This window comes from Nestor notabilis, unplaced genomic scaffold (genome assembly GCF_000696875.1).
Source record: "Nestor notabilis isolate BGI_N333 unplaced genomic scaffold, ASM69687v1 scaffold8244, whole genome shotgun sequence".
NCBI lineage: Eukaryota > Metazoa > Chordata > Aves > Psittaciformes > Psittacidae > Nestor > Nestor notabilis.
This window is the reverse complement of record NW_009925111.1, coordinates 1-17,411: the sequence shown is the minus strand read 5'-3', so window position 1 is coordinate 17,411 and position 17,411 is coordinate 1. Positions and strand designations below refer to the sequence as shown.

Sequence of the window (17,411 nt, the reverse complement as noted above, 5' to 3'; positions counted from 1 at the left end):
CTCAGGTGAACTTAGCCAACCCTGAAGAATGTTAATATAAATGCTAATGCTTAAAAAGGCGAAGTGTGTTACCAGATATATTGGAACTCACAGATTACTTCAGATTCTTCTTGAGAACTGATATAAGAATACACCTAATGACAATTACTGCATTTTTCTCTTTGGCTTTCAAATCTCTATAATCTAGTTTATCCTCAGCAGTGGACATGCTGTTTTTCGGCAGGTACAGTTAAAGATCTAGGTTTCCACACCTGCAACTCAACTGGTAACTTCTGACCTTGAGGGCTACCATGGTTCTGACTATAACCCTGTGGCTTGAAAGCCAAAATCCACTGTATGCTGCAAAAAAAGGTCTCCTTGTAAATGGCAGAGTTGTGCATGGATATTAAACTGAGAATCCATGCAAACTATGGCTGCAGTTCAGTTTGGTTTTAAAATTAATTCAGAGTTGCATACTCAGGTCAGCCAAGACACTAATAAGTCAGTTGACAAAGCTTTTGAGGCCTTTTTCTTACTGACCCAAAGTCAGAAAGATAAAGGAAACTAACCTAAGGACTAGTGGCAGTTTCTCCTCATTCCCAGGTGAGGGACTCTCTGCTAAAAGCATGCATACTGACAACAGCGTTAAGGAAGTACACATCAATGTATAGTCTTCAGCTTTTATCCTTTATTACGTACACAGCAAAGAAGGCAGCATTAGACACACGCACAGTGTGTGACATCCATTCCACCCACAGCACACGCACGCACACACGCATACACACAGCCTTAAAAAAAGTGTCTGTGATAAGGAACGTATTATAAAGGTGGTGATCTTTATCTCTAAGCCCCTGAGCTTTTCCTTATAATTAGGTGAAAAGGCAATGAACAAGTCTTTCCTTGCTCTGTAAGTGCTTTGTGCAACAATGTCCATAGAGGTCATAAACAAGTCTTTTGGGAAGAGCAACATGAATGTCTTACTCCCATATTCTCAGTCTCTTACCACCACTTCTGCACCAAATAGTTTCCAGTTACGTTTAGTTGCCATATTTGGCTAATACAGCTCTTGTTCCTGTGACTGAAGTGAGGATTGGTTCCGTAGATCACAAATGAATTTCAATCCCCTCTTTCTCTCAAGAGATGTCATCTTGGTGATACAGTAGGACTAGAGAAGTTACCAGAATTCCGTGGGGACTGAAGAGGCACAGATGGAGAACTGGGAGACAGTTTTCTTGGGCTGCATAGGTCACCATTGTGCAACTTCCACAGCAGTTCTTCATTTTCCATTGACAGGCGCTTGTTCACTTTTGATTCTTTCTCTAGCGACTCCTGTAGAACAGCTTGCTCTGTAGAAAGTTGCCTGCAAACATAACATTTACATCAGAACACAGAACCCAAGTTGGAGGTTATGGTATTGAACTTAACTGCTAAAGAAAGGTTTGAAACTGCATAGACTCCTGCTTGGCTTACAACTACTTTATTTCCCTAAAAGGAGGATTTACCTTGTTCTCATCCTTGCTAGATTTAAATGGTAGCTTGCAGAAAGCAGGAGAAAATCCCAGTAAGAAACATCCCTGAAGGCCAGAAAAAGCATCTGAAAAGCAAGACTTGCCCTACTTGCAAGGACAGATGCTTTTAAATGGCCATCCTGGAACCTTCAGGTCTTGTTGCAGGCTCAGCTGTACCTAGAGGCTGCATTTCTGTAGATTCCTTCAAACTGGAAGAATTTGCCTATCCATTTAAGCAGTAGGTGAAGCTGGGAGAACACTGGACTCATTCATGTCAGATATTCCTATTATTGCTAATAAAACACAGCAGTCTTTTCACTGATCTAAACTGGGGACACATCACTCAACTGACATGGTTAAAAATAAAACAGGTTTAGCTCACAAGCCTGTAATGCTTAAAGAGCCAGTCCATGGTAAGATGATATTTTGAGTTGACTTTTCTTCCCCAAAATACTGTTTTGGGGCACTGAACAACACAGCGAGGCTTTAATCCCTCAAGATCTGTTCCTGCCTGTTCTACATAGGAATGCACATGTGCAAAGATACAAGTGGGGAAGAAAGGGATGTGTTCTTTTACAGAGTACCACAAAATCCCAGTCACTAATGAAACAGAATTTTCTCTCTGGTCACAGAAACACCTTCTCCTGGTTCATAACAACATCTGAAAGTTCACAGATATTTTTCACCTTGAAAGCTCCATGTGTTTGTCCATCCGAGCTTTTAATTCTTCATTTTCTTGCTGAACTTTCTTTAATTTATCCATTAGGATTGTGTTGTTCTCCAGCTTAGGAAAAAAGGTCACAGTTTAAAATAAAATTCATGCATACACTCATCAAGATAGTGACTGAGCTATCACAGACGTTCATAATCTGGAGTTTGCAGATCTTGTTACAGTAAGTGCAAAAGCCTGGAGTAACGTGAGGCAGACCTGCTATCGTGGCTTCATGTTCTGTAACAATCAAACAGATCCTGCATACCTGATCCTTGCATAACACTGGCATTTTGCCCCTTGTGCTGATCAGATGGCAGCAAAGGAGGGTTAGATGGAGGATATACTAGTTAACCAGCATGTTCTAGAAACCTTTGCCAGCAGCGGGCAGCAGTTTTAGAAGCTGCTGCAGGCAGAAGACTGTTGAGAACCCACGTGCTCATCTGACAAATTCAACAGCTCCCCTGTGGAAACAGCTCTCCTGGCTGCTCTGCTGATTCCACTTCATTGCTGCAGGATGTTATCAAAAGTAGAGGAGCAAATAGGGATTAAATGGTTGGACGGTCCAAGGATTTTATACTGTGACCAGCACCTATCAGAAAAGATGAAGGTTTACTAGTGATTTACCGGGAACTGTAGACCACGGCAACATATGATGCTGTACAATACCAAACAACTGACATGAACATATTCCTGCTTATCCAAAAGTCTTTCTGTACTTCTCCATTAAAATCCTGTTTAAGCAAGCATTATAGCAGTGTTCAACAGCCCTTTCCAGGGTAAGGACCCTGTCCTGCCACAAACTAGAGCATGCCACATAATTACATATTCTGCCCCCCAAATTGATTTTCATGTGGAATTATGCACGGATCAGGAGCAAATCCACACAGCCAAACAAATGGCTTAAAGATAACAGCTAAAATGATTGACCTTAATGAAGCTAATTAACTCTAGGTGAAAACATTCAATTTCATATTTGACCTCTTCTTCTTTACTGAGGATCATTTCCATGTTAATGTTTTCCTGACAGTGCAATCCATCTTCCATAGCACTCAAGCAAACATAGTAGGTAAGTATTTTTTTCCCTAGGGGTTGAAGGAGAAGAGAAGGAAGAGGAAAGGAGATGTGGAAGAGGCTCCCAGATAACCCTGGACTAAACCTAGCAATAGTTTATGCAAACCAGTAGTTGTTTTAAGAGTCTAAAAGGTCGTTCACAACATCTGGTGATTCCTTCCCCCTCTTCATCCTACAGCCCGACGCAGATGTAATTGAACAACATGCAGTGTGAACATGTCCCATCATTGTTTCATGTTTCCTTTTAAACAAAGGAATTGATGCTTGTGCATAAGCCTGACCAACCCGAGTTCATTATCAAACACAACTCAGACATGGTAACCCAAGGAAAACTCACCAGCTTCTCCATCTTCATTAGCTTTATATCCTGCTGGTGGAGTTTCTCATTCTTGATCTCCAGCACTGCTTTCAGACTCTCCAGCTCCTGTTCCAGGTACATAATCTGCGGGTTTTTCTGAAAGGTTTACACAGAGTTTGCTTAGTACCCTGGATTTTAGGAACAATTTAAGTGTTTCACTGCTATTTAGAAAGAGCAAGAAAATAAATACAGTAACAACAGTTACTTTTTCCAAGCAAGTTTAGAATAAAAAAGGTCTGGTATCACTTTCTCCTCTGATTTTGCGTCCCTCAGTGTAGGTAGACGGTTGCAGTTCTCCTTAGGTGCTGTTCAGAGAACACTTCATGCACAAACATGGAAACCTTTGTAAGTCAAAGCCAGGCACTAAAGCTGTCACAGCAAAACTTGTTCTGCAGGAGTGCCCCAAGGCTCCCTTTAAGGCTAGGAGTTCCAAAATCTATTTCATATTACTCATAACCCATCCCAAGAAGTAATTACAAATAAACATTTGAAGAGTTTTCAGACACTGGAATAGTTCAAAAAGCACCAGAAATTGAGAGCTGTGGACCTGACTGCATCTGATTTTCCCTGGTTTGAGTCTGAAGGTCACTGGTTCATAAGTGGAAATTGAAAATTCTTGGGTTTACATTCTTCTTAAAGCCCAGCAATGCAATCGCCCTGCTGTACATCCATGTACTCCACAGTACAGAAACTTAGGGCTATTTCCACTATGTTTTGTTGTTTTCTGAGAGGAGGAGGGGGACAGGACAGGGTCAGATCTGGTTTCCTCAAGGACCTCTTCTCCAGACTAAGGACCCATTCAAACACTGCAGAGTAAACAACATTCTCTGCATGTCAAAGGCAAAGTCACAGGCAAAAATTAGGAAATTGAGAGAAATAAAGCAAGTGTCAGTCCCTTTCCAGGTAGTGGAACACAAAGAAATTAACCGGTGATTAAGTGTGTTGTGTAACTGAGTTTATCTTTAAAAACAAACAGAACTTGTTTCAGCATATTTGGGTAAGAATATTGGTGTACCACGTTGAGTAACAGCTTCACTGCTGTGTCAGAAACCCAAGGCTGGGAGGGCAATGCCTGCTGTTTTGTGGGGCACAGTCCCACCAGGACAGGGCCAGCACCTCTCGCAGGTAACAAGGCCTCATCACCTACACACTTCATTCCCCTGCCTGTTTTTGAGGACTGTAGCATTAGTGATTCTTGTTGAATTCCTGCTTCTGAACAGAAGTGTGGGTGAGGGTGGGGTGTGTGGTGCTGCCCTGGAGGAAGAAGCAGACAACTTGTTCTTTCCTCCCTTTTGTGGCTTTATAGGGAATCTAGAAGCTGGCAAAAAAGAAAAAAAAGATCCTGAGAAGTTTAAATGCAGCTTACAGTATGTTCTAAAGTTATTGTTTTCTTTCCTTTCTCTGCCCTAGTGGTCTTAAAATGTCTTTTTGAAGTTAAATCTGAGCCACCACATTAGCTACTCACAGTAGAACAGAGAGCCTGACAAAAAGACTGAAAGACCTACCTAAGATTTTAGCACAAAAGCTGGGAATATCCAGTGACACCAAGTAAGACTGGAGAGCTGGAAACACACCTCTGCCTTCCGAGGGCTAATGGCAATTCTGATAGTGCAGCATTTGTGTTTAGTACAGAAGAATACTGGGTCAAACTGGTATTCTTCCATAGAAAAGCCTCAAGCTTATGATGCCATCAGGAGGCCACGTGCATTTGCAGCTATGTGAAGGCTATTGCTCCTTTAATTAAACACCTGAGCATGCGTAGGGAATACAGTTCAAACTCTCAAACGCAGCGTACAACAGGGTCTCTTTGGTATCATCTTGCCCAACTACAGCAACATAACATGGTTGGAGATTCTTCCTGCAGCAGCTCTATCCTGCTGCTAGAGTAAGCCGTTAGAGAGAAAAATACAAATTCCAGAGAAAACTAGGGCAACTTCTACTAGAGGCATTCCAAGTGAGGTTTTATGCATGGAATTTCTCTTGGTGGGATAAGCAACACTACTGGTATTCCAGTTACTTCCAGGTAACTAGAAAGATAACCATTTTTGTGTCTAACTCTCCCAGTGCATGAGAAAGCTCGCTCAGAGCATGCTGCAAACTCAGAAGTGTCACAGAAAACAGCAGCCTTGGGATGAAAGGCAGGACAAAATGAAAGTTTACCTGAAGGATAAGTCAGCAATAAACCAATGTTTGAATAAATGCATTAAAGACTCAAGCACAAGAGGTGAGTTTTGCCATAGTGATATAAACCCCCACACTGGCACAGCACTGTTAGAACATTTAATGACTGCCCAGAAGACAGCTATGGTTCTGTGTGCGTGTAGGTCTTCAATTTAACTTGGGCTATAACTTACACCACTGACCAACAGCTTCACAGATTTATAATGGTAAAGTTCATACCCAACATTGTAGTGCTTGAGAGAAACTTCTGGCAGGTGAGCCATCTACATAAAATGAAGTATGGGTGCCCCGGAAGTCTTGATTGCTAAACCTTTCACATGCAATCAAATAAACCCAAGCTTGCAAGATCTGCTCATCTGCATTACTTTTGAAGATCAAGACTTACAAGATTGGCTTTTTCTTTGGCTACTTGTTTTTGCTCTTCTAATTTCAACTTCTCACTCAGAGAGTCATTTTCACATTTCAATTCATCGATTTTCTTCTGAAATGAGAAGACAGGGTATAGTTAGGGCAAGAATTCGGTGCACATCTCCAAACTGCCTCTTCAGTTTCAGACTGTTGCAATGACCCCAACCCTTAACAAACCTCTAGTGATTCCTGCTTCTCCGTAAAGGAATCTTCAAGCGACTTCCTTTCAGATTCATGAGCACTCTTGAGCTCTGCAACAAATTAATTTTTGTGGATTTTTAATACCACATAAGACATGAAGATTCTTGTTGAAAAGCCAGCCAGTACACATATGCACAGATGCAGTCAGTGACAGCACAGAAAGAATATTTATCATCCACTCATCCAAAGCATGTACGAAGTATCAGATTTATTGCTGCTTCCCATTTGTTGATTGCCCCCTTTCGTATCTATTTCATTAGCTGACAGTGTGTCAATGCCAAAAGCATTCGGCTCCATGCATTCAGTAGGAGCCACATCTGACAAAAGCTGAGTTTCTGAAGGGAAACACCACAAAAGCTGAAAGTGCCTTCCTGCAAGCTTCTAGTAAAACATTTCCTTTCCCACTCCGGAGGTGCCACGCAGTGGAGCTGGCTCTTTGACTGCAGAGGAACCATCACCAGTTTTGATGATGCAAAAGTATTGCTGGAAACTTGGCTATCAGTGGAGTTGGAGGGAGGACGGAAAGCATCAATGAGATGCAATGCCGTTTAACACTGAGCACACTCACCACTCCCTCCCTGATAAACCACCTTTGCCCCAGTAGACTGTAAGCAGCGCGTAGTATTTCTCAACATTCCCAAGTCAGTCTGGAAAGCACACGACACTACTTACTCTCTATTTCAGTTCTGAGGTGCTCCTTATAGAACTTAGGGGGTGGGAGCAATTACTCATTAAGCTGAGATTTTGAGAGCAGACTGCAATTCAGACACCTATTACTGAAAGAAAAAGTCATCTCCGCTCTTAAACAGCTTTCAAAGTTTCATTCATCTAAAGCAGGGTCATGGTTATTTCTGTGTGTAAAATGAGACTTGCTGAGTTCCAAATGAAGGAATTCAGCCAGGGTTTTTAAAGGTAGCTGACTGCCAAGAACAATGTAGTGGACACATTGATGGAAAAGCCTGAATATTTCTGTTTGTGACTAGCAGTACTAAAGCATATATATTTGAATGCAAAATACTTGCCTGAGAAAGAGGTTTCATACTCCTTTTTCAGCTCCTCTACTTTTTCCGAGTGGCTCTTTTCAAGTTCCAGCTTAAAGTTTTCATGTGTGATATTTAAATTGTCCACCTGCAACATGACAACATGATTTTTTCCGCTTACATGTGTCAACTTAAGCCTCATTTCAAGTATTGTTCCTAAGACTTTTGCAGTACGTTGAGTGCATTTTAAATGGTCTAGGAAGCACTTAACAGATGTTCACAGGAGAAGCTAAGCCACATACAACACTTAATCGATAAGAACAATATCTTAGTTTACCACTACCAACAGGTTGATGTATGCATCTGTTGCACACATGGAGTTGTAGCAAAGGAAGCTCCAAGCCAGGTGCGTTTCTGTAAGTCTTAAAACTCAAGCTGCCTCAAATATCTAGTGGAGGTCTGTAAGTCACTGAGGTTTGCAGAACACAAGGAATCTCCACCACGTTTAAACACAAGCGTAAGATCCGGACAGCTTAGTGCAGTAATACAGTCATAGTTGCAACAAAGTGGAGTTTCACATTAGATTAAAAATAACTCCATTATTGGCAAACCCACCATTCTGTGAAGGCTCCCGTATAGCAGAAAGCAATTGCTAGGGGACACTTCTACTTCGAAGGTTACAAACCTGCTCCTGGAGTTGCGCTTTGTACTTTTCAGCTTCTTCAATGCATATACTTTGGAGTTTCTCGCATTCTGCGGTGTAAAACTGCTTAAGCCTCTCCTCCAGCTCAGCCAAATCATTGTGATGTTGCTCGTTTAACTTCTGCAGAAACCCTTCATAAGCAACTTGCAGTTCATTCCTGTCTCTTTCCAATTTCTCACAAGCTGCAGAAGTGGTTACTAAAGATGTCAAAAAAGAAAAAAGCAATTGGATCAAATTCAATGCGATGCAAGTATTAAGGGTAGTGAACACTGCACAGCAACATGGTTATACATAGGCAAACATAATTTATCCATGAAATCAGTGCCTCCTCCAAGGACACATGGAAAGATCTTTGCAAAAATACTGAATTCAGTGTTTCTTATGCTGAAAATTAATTGAATCTAGTTAAGCCAGGAACTCGTACAGAAAGCACAAGTGTGACAGTTTGTTATGACAAAAAGGAATGAATGTCTCAAGAGACACTGGAGTGCTCCAGTAAAAATTTAATTGGATTTGCTACTTCACCTAATTTGATCCCATTTCAGAAGCATATTTATCAGAGTACTTCACTTTTTGATATATAAACCACTTAGCTAGATTTGAAAGTCTTAATGTCCTGAAGACCATCCACTCAACATGTTACACTCAGACACGTGGCAGAGAAGCAATTCTAGCCTGACCTGGGCTGCCCAATACAGAACTGCCGATCTGAAACATGCTAACAGGCATGTACCTGAGAGATTTAAATATGTGAGAGACAGAACAGTTTCAGGCAGTAAGTGAAAGAGTATCAAGAGAAAGAAATGCTGCGTAATTCTCTTCACATTTATATTAACACTGGCCAGTTAAGACGACTGCCTAGGTTTGTCCCCACAGATCTGCACCTGATTACAAGACAGAACTTAAGTTAGTAACTTGTACTTTCAAGTTTGAAATGTAGCATTCCCAACTCCAGCCAGACAGGCCCAAGTAGGAGGAGTCACTTTCCTATTGTTAATAGGACTGGAGCAAGCGCCTCATGCAGTTCCAGCTGCACCCAAAGCCTGGAAGCAAGGTGGAGCGGGACCTCCAACACGAGTGTGGGGTCACTGAGCTTAAGCAAAACTGCTTCTATATAAACTGTAGTGCCTGGGTTGAAAATAAGTTAGTCTGATGAGTGTCTGCTTGAAGAGAAAAATCAACTAAAACGTTAACTTGATCTTCAGTCAAATAGGGGACAAGTCATGCGTACGTGCCCTTTATAGCAACTTGGCACAATGCCTTAACAGTCCGAATATGAACTCTGTGTAAAAGCATGGGAAGATTCAAGGATTTTGGTACAGGCGGTACAGTAAGTTCTTGTTACAGCTACGTCTGAACCTTAACACACATAAATCACAGTGTCTTCAAGGACCAATTCCCGGAGCAGCACTGGGCTCTGCTCTAGGGAAAGCAGCCTGCCACTGCAGAGCGCCTCAAGTTACACACGTGTTGGATTCCTTCTTTGCTACAGCTCATTAAGTGCAAGTAACTTGATGAATGATACCAGCACTCTCTTTTAAGGGAACTTAAATAAGTCTTGGCCCTCCTGCCATCACTCAGAACCTGCAGTTGACCTAGAGAGTGTAAAAGCGTGAGCTGGACTGCAAGTGAATCAATCTGTGTGTGTGTGTCTACCTCGATCAGTTTTAACAGCAGGCTTAGCTCTGCACTAGGTCTGTGTGAGAGAGCTGCTGATCAGGGCAGATTTAAGCCAAGCTCCGCATCCCATGACTGGCAACAATGCAACTAAAGGCTCAATGAAAGGTACCACAACATTCTGTGCGAGCCAAGCAGATCTCACAGTTTTTATACTTCCTATACCACCACCAAGAAAGGGTTTTATTGCCTTGTCTTTACTCCTTCCACAAATGAGTAACTCCTGCCTTTGGGGGGAAAAAAAAAATTTAAAAAGTTAGCATCACTTTACCACATTGCAATGGCTTAAAGTTACTGAACCTATTGCTCCTCATTGTCACATTTTGGGGAAGAGGATACGTCATAGATAGGGGACATTATTTTACGATGCAAGGAACCAGGCAGTGAGCCAAACAGGTATTAAACAGTCAACCACATGCAGAATGCATCTGACCCTTACTTACTGAGCCAAGTAAGAGTAGTTTAGCTGAGAAGCAGGCAACTCATGCCTCATTTGTGATTAACTGTAGCACAATGCTTCAAGTGTTCCACTTTAAAACCAACAAAGGAAGAAGCAAGCATCCAATTCTTTCTTTGTAAAGCCAGAGCCATTCGTTTGCCTCCATTTAGCCAAAAGAATGTGCTGCCTATCATCTTATCTTCAAACATCAGCACATAGAACTTCAGATGATGCAAAACACTTCATGAAAAAGCAAATAGCAAACCACGCCTTTGTCAAAGAAAACAGACACATCAGTTCTCGTTCGGCCAGTTTGCAGTTCACATTCATGAGAACACTAATGTTACAAAGGCAAACAAAAACGTTAAAACTGGCACTGGTAGTTGCAGAATGTTGGGTTACCTTGAGGGTAACGCCTGGCCTCCACAGAGCTGGTGGCTCCAATGCTTCCTTGCGCATCGCATGCCTGACTTGAATCCCTGCCATCCACACAAGGAGCAGAACCTCTCTACCCAACCAGTGAGCCCCTTGTATTATGCTGGTGCAAGATACTGCACGTGTCAAGCTTCAGCAAAAGCACCCGCTGAAGAACTGTCAATTTGAAATCATGAGAAGTAAACCAAAGTTTGTCCCATAGTTGAGATTCAAGTGTCTGCAGCAAACACTTCACACAGCCCTGTGATTTTCCAGACCGTATCACGTATTTTAGGACTGTACCTTGCCTTAACAGAGGGACAAGCCATGAAAAAGACAACTAATTCCTTAGTTTGGCAAGCCATACACTGCAAGGAGATGCTGCAAAACTCCTGACTGATGAACCTCAATGGCTACTCAAGAGTTCTCATTGAACTGGTGCTTAATTCTGAATTAAAATCTGTAACTGGAACATGTGCTTTTCCAGCAGAACTCACAAAATCTCTGTTTCAACTTCAGAGACACTTGAAGGGCACGCTTCAGAGTTAGTGTACACAACTACTGTGCTTCCTTTCCCTTCTGAAAGTGCTTCCCTCAGCAATTCCACATCTATATTATGCCACGCATTAGAACAGACCACAGAACTTGAGCAAAAAAACCCGACAGGAGACAAGTGGTCCAAGAGCACTTGAGAGAAAAAATCAAGCCATAAAGATGAAGAGATGTGCCATCATTTATCCGTTAAGTTGTTCAGTCTCATCTGTAACACTAAAGAGTTTTAAGCTCTAAAGACAGAGCACATGCAATGGAGTACTTGGCAGCCATAAGAAAGATTTACTTCTTTATTCAAATCTCAAAGCCATTAATATTTTTCCCCCACTTGGTTGTCCCAGCCTCTCCTCCCAATCAGACAACACTGTCTCTCCCTGTATTATTACAACAGGGAGCAATATTAATTTGTGATTTTAAACTTCCTAACACCTGCTTATTCTAAACAAAGAGCCTGAGTCTTTGGGCAGAACCACAGCCTCTGGCCACCACAGGAAGTTTCTGAGATTTGGTAATAGTGTATCTTCAGATCAGAAATGCTGGTTTTGATGTGCAAAATGAACATTCATTTGTAGTAGTTGGCAGTGGCCACCTGCATCTTGGGCATTTCACTGCAAAGCTTTGTATGTGCCAAACCATAAAACCAAATGCCTGTGAAAGAGAACTGTGGAGAACCAGGCATGTGGCAACTCCCTGCAATTGTGCAAATGGCAGCAGATCCAAACCACATGAACAGTAGCACCAGCACAAGGAAAGGACTGCAACAGTTGCCTTAGTATCCCCAAGAAACCTAGTTCATATTTTCACTAGAGGTAACCAAGAAACAAGACCTTAACATGGTGCAGTACCTCCTTCTCACAATACTTACCTTTTTTCTTATTCTAGCTATAAAACATTCATCATCTAATTCAGTCCCTATGGCTAAACTGCTTACATAAAAACATTTTTCAACTGGAATGCCCTAAAGGTCACCATAACCATAGCTCTAGGAAGATAAACCATAATGGATCTTTTTTTCTTGAATCCTGAATTAAATTGTTTTGAAACAATAGCTATCTTCATAAAATGGCCTAGGTCCTTCACTGCTCTAGTTATGATTTATGAAAAGCCATCAGACTGACTGAGATTTTGAAATAGAGGTCACTAGAACAGTAAACGAGCAGCATTTTAATAGATGTGGGGGATGTGAAAAGGGGTAATTACCAGCAAACATCAAGTATTTAGCATGGTGTTACTTTATTGCTCTAACTTCGTTATTTCACACTGCAAGATCTATTGTGTATGCTCCATTGATCGCTAAGTCTACTGTAGACACAAAGGCTCATTTCCTTCTCCGTATTTTTTCTTTTAATTGTTATCTAGCAATTAATTGATGTTTTTGGCAGATTCTCAATACTGGAAATTCTTGACCAAAAAAGACTTCCAAGTTTATGACCAAGTTTCTCTTGGTGTTATTTTTATGAGACTAGCGCTACAGGATGTTAAGCCACATTTCGTGGTTTTGTTCTTGGCCAAGTTGAAAAGAGGCAGGTAGACCAAAAAAACATGCTGTAGGCTACACTGAAGCGGGTATGTTTGAATGCATGTGTGAAACATTCACACACCTGCCAGGAAGTAAGCTCCTATCCTCTAATGCTACAAACACTACAGTGCGAGCAGGCAGGCAAGTGTACGACTTGTGGCAAGTTAGGCCCTGCCTCAAATAATTGATAGAAATGTCCACCTTCTATTAGGTGTTTTTAGGGATCACCAAAACCTGAAAACCAAATCACACTCACTCCATTTGTCCCTAAACCACAACAGTCTCTTTTAACCCAACCTCCAAAACATTTTAAAGGTCATCTATTAATAAAAAATGTCATGAAGGTATTTTGAAGAAAATACTGCTTATGAATGGCAACACAGCAAATGTAGGGAAGGGAGAGGGGTCAGGCACCTGGCTGGCTGCACTGGGTACGCACAGTTCTCTCCAGCCCACTGGAAAAGGCTCACAAGTGGCAATTTTCAGAGCCAGCTTTGCACCTGCAGTTCCGTAGCAGCACTGAGCTGGATCACATCCAGCGTGGTTGCAAAGAGGCTCTCAAGCAATTTGGAGAACAACTAGTTTAGAGGAGTCATTCCATACCTCTCCAGAAACATGCAGCTCTTGCAATCTCTACTTACACAATTAAACAAGTAACCAGAAATGATTTACACACTAGCTTGCATCTTAATTACAAAGGGAAACAGGTGACAAACAGGGCATCTGTACCTGCTCCAGGCTCTCAGAACTAAGGCATTTACATTCAAACCGCACAGTCCTTGTGGCTGGAGGTTTTAAAGGAAACCCAAGATCAGAACCTGGCTGCTAATGAATCTGAACTCTGGAAAAGCCCATCCCCAAATCATTATCATTGCTAATCCTTGCACATGTTCCCAGCTGCTGACAGCAGAAAGCAGTGCCTGGTAACCATCCACCCAGCGCTCTGCACAGCCACACGGTCACTGCAAAGGGCAGATTCTGGGATCATAATGCATATTTAAATCATTAAACAAAAAGGTATTTTGGCAGAAACGGTCACTGAGAATAACCCAGCAAAACAGACACTGAGAGCAAGCCAGTTTGGTTTTGCAAGGTAAATCAAGGAGCTTCAGAAACCGAGGAGTCCAAACTGCGCAGGCTGCCAGCTGCAGGTGACTTCACATTCCTCTCAAACGCGGCAACCTGCAGGACAGACATTACACTAAGCTGGGCACACCTGGTTCCTCTTCCTACACTGCCTGTTCCCAAGCTGCAAACCATCAGGCATTAACAACACAGCAGTCGGGACCCCACGGAACATGTATGCATGTCTGCAGGGCCAAAATAAGCTTCTAAATGTACTTAACTTTCTGTGCAATCTATGCCTCAGTAATACTGTGAATCAAAATTCACAGTACTTCCATCAAGATACTCCATGGAAACCTTAAGTTCAGCTATATCCATTTAACAGTGGCAACAGAAAGCTGATTAGCAGGTGTGTATTTAAATAGATTATTTTTAGCTAAAGCTATCATTACAAGAATGCTTTTCCCACGCCTTGTCAACAAATGGGGTCTGGCTGCATGAATTTGTTTTGTTTTTTAACTTTAAAAACCCCAAAACATCTTTTTAAAGCAAGATAGAACTGAAGACCTGTATAGTCTTTAATTTCTGTGATTAAATCCACTCCCTTTACAGGCTCAGAAGTACAGACAGGCTAGACATGTGATGTGGTTAAGACAAAGGAGCTGCATGAAGATAAATGCTTCAGTGAAACCATGGTCTGGAAAGCTCACAAAGGGAAGTGAGCCCGAGGCTGCCATTCCGATGATCCTTGCGGAGCTGAACCAGTAAGATCCCCCCGTGAGGGGAACGGCTGATGACCTCGTCCAGCAGCACGACAGCCAGCATCCCTGGCTGACAGCTCTGTGCACTCGGGCATCACACATCCATCAAACTCTGTTGCATTTGAAGGGTTTTTTTCTAGTTATCTACCTACTGAATGGCATATTCTTCCATCAGGAGTCTCGTATATGGGCTGTTAATTAAAGCAGGAAGGTAATAAGTCTGCAGGAAGCAAATTTAAGAGTGAGGCACCCTTGGAAAGAACTAAGCTTTCAAAAACAAACAAACAAACAACCCAAACCCAAGTTGGCCTGCCCATCTAAGCTGAATTTTCCCTTTCCTAGTAAATGCTAAACATCGTACCTAGGTTGATAAAGGCAAAATAATACTGAAGATGCACATGGAAGAATAAAGATCTTCCTGCTCTATAGCAGCCCTTATGAAGTCATTTTCATTATAATGTAAACAAATGGCTTTGCCTAGAAAGTCACATGTATGCACATAAAAAAAATAAATCTAGTTCATAATGTTTCTAACACAAGCTTGTGGGAATGCAAGAAGCCAGTTTCCACACTTCCACACTAAGACTCTAGTTCTGTCATCACTTCAGGGTGAAAGAAGTGTTGGCTGCAGATGACGGCGGACACAACACTCCATCCTGCTGCTTCTCCCCTTTTTCCTGCTCCAACACCAGTGCTCCTCCAGCCCCACTCTGAGCCAGGCCAGGCAGCTTTGGCAAAACAGCACTTCAAGCCACCAGTTTTCAGCTGGCTCAGGTCCCCAGGCAGCTCATTGCACAGCTGGGCACACAGCTGCCCAGGCAGCAGGGCTGGCACAGGGCAGGACAGAAGGATGCAAAGGCAGAGGAAGGCCAGGCTCTTTCAAAGCCACCACTACCAAAACCTGCTTGAAACTACTGCAGAGCAGTAAGCCAGGTGCTTCATCAGTAAGAAGGTTAAAAGTTGCAGCTTGGCAGATGCCAGACTTGCACCAACCTCTAGAAAAGCCTCAGCCTTTTAGTACTATGCTCCTGAGAAAGAAAATGCTATGCATTTCTCCAGTATCGTTGGTACTCCCATCTACCTACTCAGGCTGTAAGGCTTTCTCTGCTGTCAATACTCCCCATTCACACATTTGCAATTTTGTGCAGCACCAAATAAAGCTCCCCAAAAGCTGCATTTTAACATAACCCTCTAAACTGGATGACAGTAATAGTGACAAGCGGAGAAGCTGTACTCATTGCTTCAGCTGTGAGGAAGTGAAGATCTCTCCCTCCCCACCACATTTCCAACTCTGAGTAGTTGCCAGGGAATGCCCACCTTAACCAGGGCTAAAAAATAAATCTGAGCATTAAATACACCACCTGCATGTAACAAGACCTACATTCACATTCAAGTTTGTCTGAGGCAATACTCCCAAAGCATGTGAAAATAAACACTTCAAACTTTTCAGTAACAAGTGACGTATCTGAAACTGCTCCACATGTATTACTTCTGCTTTCAAAGCTTTCTGTTCTTTCTCTCTTTTTTAAAGGGGCTTCATCATAACAGAAGTGCGCTTTTGTAAAATGCCAGCTTCGCTTTCAAGTGCTATAATTTTCAATCCAATGACTTTTTACACTCCACAAGATGATTCTGCTTTGAGGTCAAACAAGTTACATGAAGTTACCATTAAATGCAGTTAAATCAAGCTTGAAAGTTGGCACAACCAGCCCCTGCACATAATAGCTTAATTTCACGTTATAGCTGTCCACTAGGATGACTTCAAAGACTGAATCTCATTAGCCTGATAGCAATTTCCTTCTGTTAATTTTACACTCATTCACCTAGCAAGCCATTAAGGCAAAATGTAGATTTTGTGCAGCGTATTTTACAGGTTTTGGGATTTTTGCCAACAATTCTCTAGATGACAGCATGCAAATAAGTTAGGGATTAACAGAAGTGTGTGTACTGTCAGCCATCCTCCCAGTCTTAAGGAAGCGAGTGCTTTGGGCATCAGACGCATGTTTTTCAAGGAGGCCCCGCTAGGCGCAGTCAGATCGGTGCCAGGAATCCGGTGAACCCGGGGTCACACTGTCAGGCCCCAGAGAAATGCATCTGAGAAGAACTCAGGCAGGGAATTAAATGACTGCCATTACAATACCAGGGCATCTGTCTTTCTGCAGCTCTGTTTTGCTGCATTTCTACTCTCATGAAGGGTACAAAAATAAACTCTTACCTAGTTCTCCTCGAAGGTTAAGCAGTTCTTGAGATAACTCTTTGCGCTGTTTCAGTGCTTCCTCCCTCTGCAGAGGAAAAAAACCAAAACAAACCCAAACATTTGGTTACTAGTGATCTGAGCAGGGCACCTTCCAGTAATTAACCTATGTGTCTTCTGTAGGAAAACAAGAGGAGCAAGAAGCCAAGAAATGAATCATTTAGGATAACAGCTCTGCTGTTACAAAATACACAGATGTTCTCCTGTTGTTAAGGAAGTTACACTTTAAAACAAAGAATAGCTTTTTCCAGGATAACACTGCAATCACTTTGCAGCAATTAATTATATATTTTATGATGGGTGTAGCAATATAAACCTCCAGAACAAATCAACTGATAGCTGTCAAGGGCACAAAAGTATAGTATATGTGAAAGAGGCATGCATTAAATATTTATCTTAAGCTTACTCAAACACAAACCCAAGAACTTTGCTAAATGCTCAGTCTTCCATGAAGGAAACGCACAGCCCTGTGCAAAGTTGAATACAACCCACCCCACTGCCGGCAGTTCTTAAAATTAAGACAGATGATGGTTTTTATACTGAGAGAATCATTGCAAATCTGTGCTCAACACACGCAGAAGCACCCATCTCTCTGCTCTGCCTAGAAGCTGCCCTCAGCCGGGGAAAGG

At 42.1% G+C, this 17,411-nt stretch overlaps 1 protein-coding gene across 1 annotated transcript; it reads right to left on the bottom strand.

Annotated features, from left to right (window-relative positions):
* Window positions 1–647: 647 nt before the first annotated feature.
* On the bottom strand, window positions 648–16,810 carry MTUS1 (microtubule associated tumor suppressor 1; the record flags this gene model as incomplete). The annotated part of the gene is made up of 8 exons (XM_010012896.1): window positions 648–1,339; window positions 2,174–2,271; window positions 3,608–3,724; window positions 6,195–6,290; window positions 6,395–6,468; window positions 7,441–7,546; window positions 8,084–8,298; window positions 16,744–16,810. Coding segments are annotated over 8 exons (990 nt in total), but the record flags the coding sequence as incomplete, so codon positions are not given.
* Window positions 16,811–17,411: the final 601 nt, after the last annotated feature.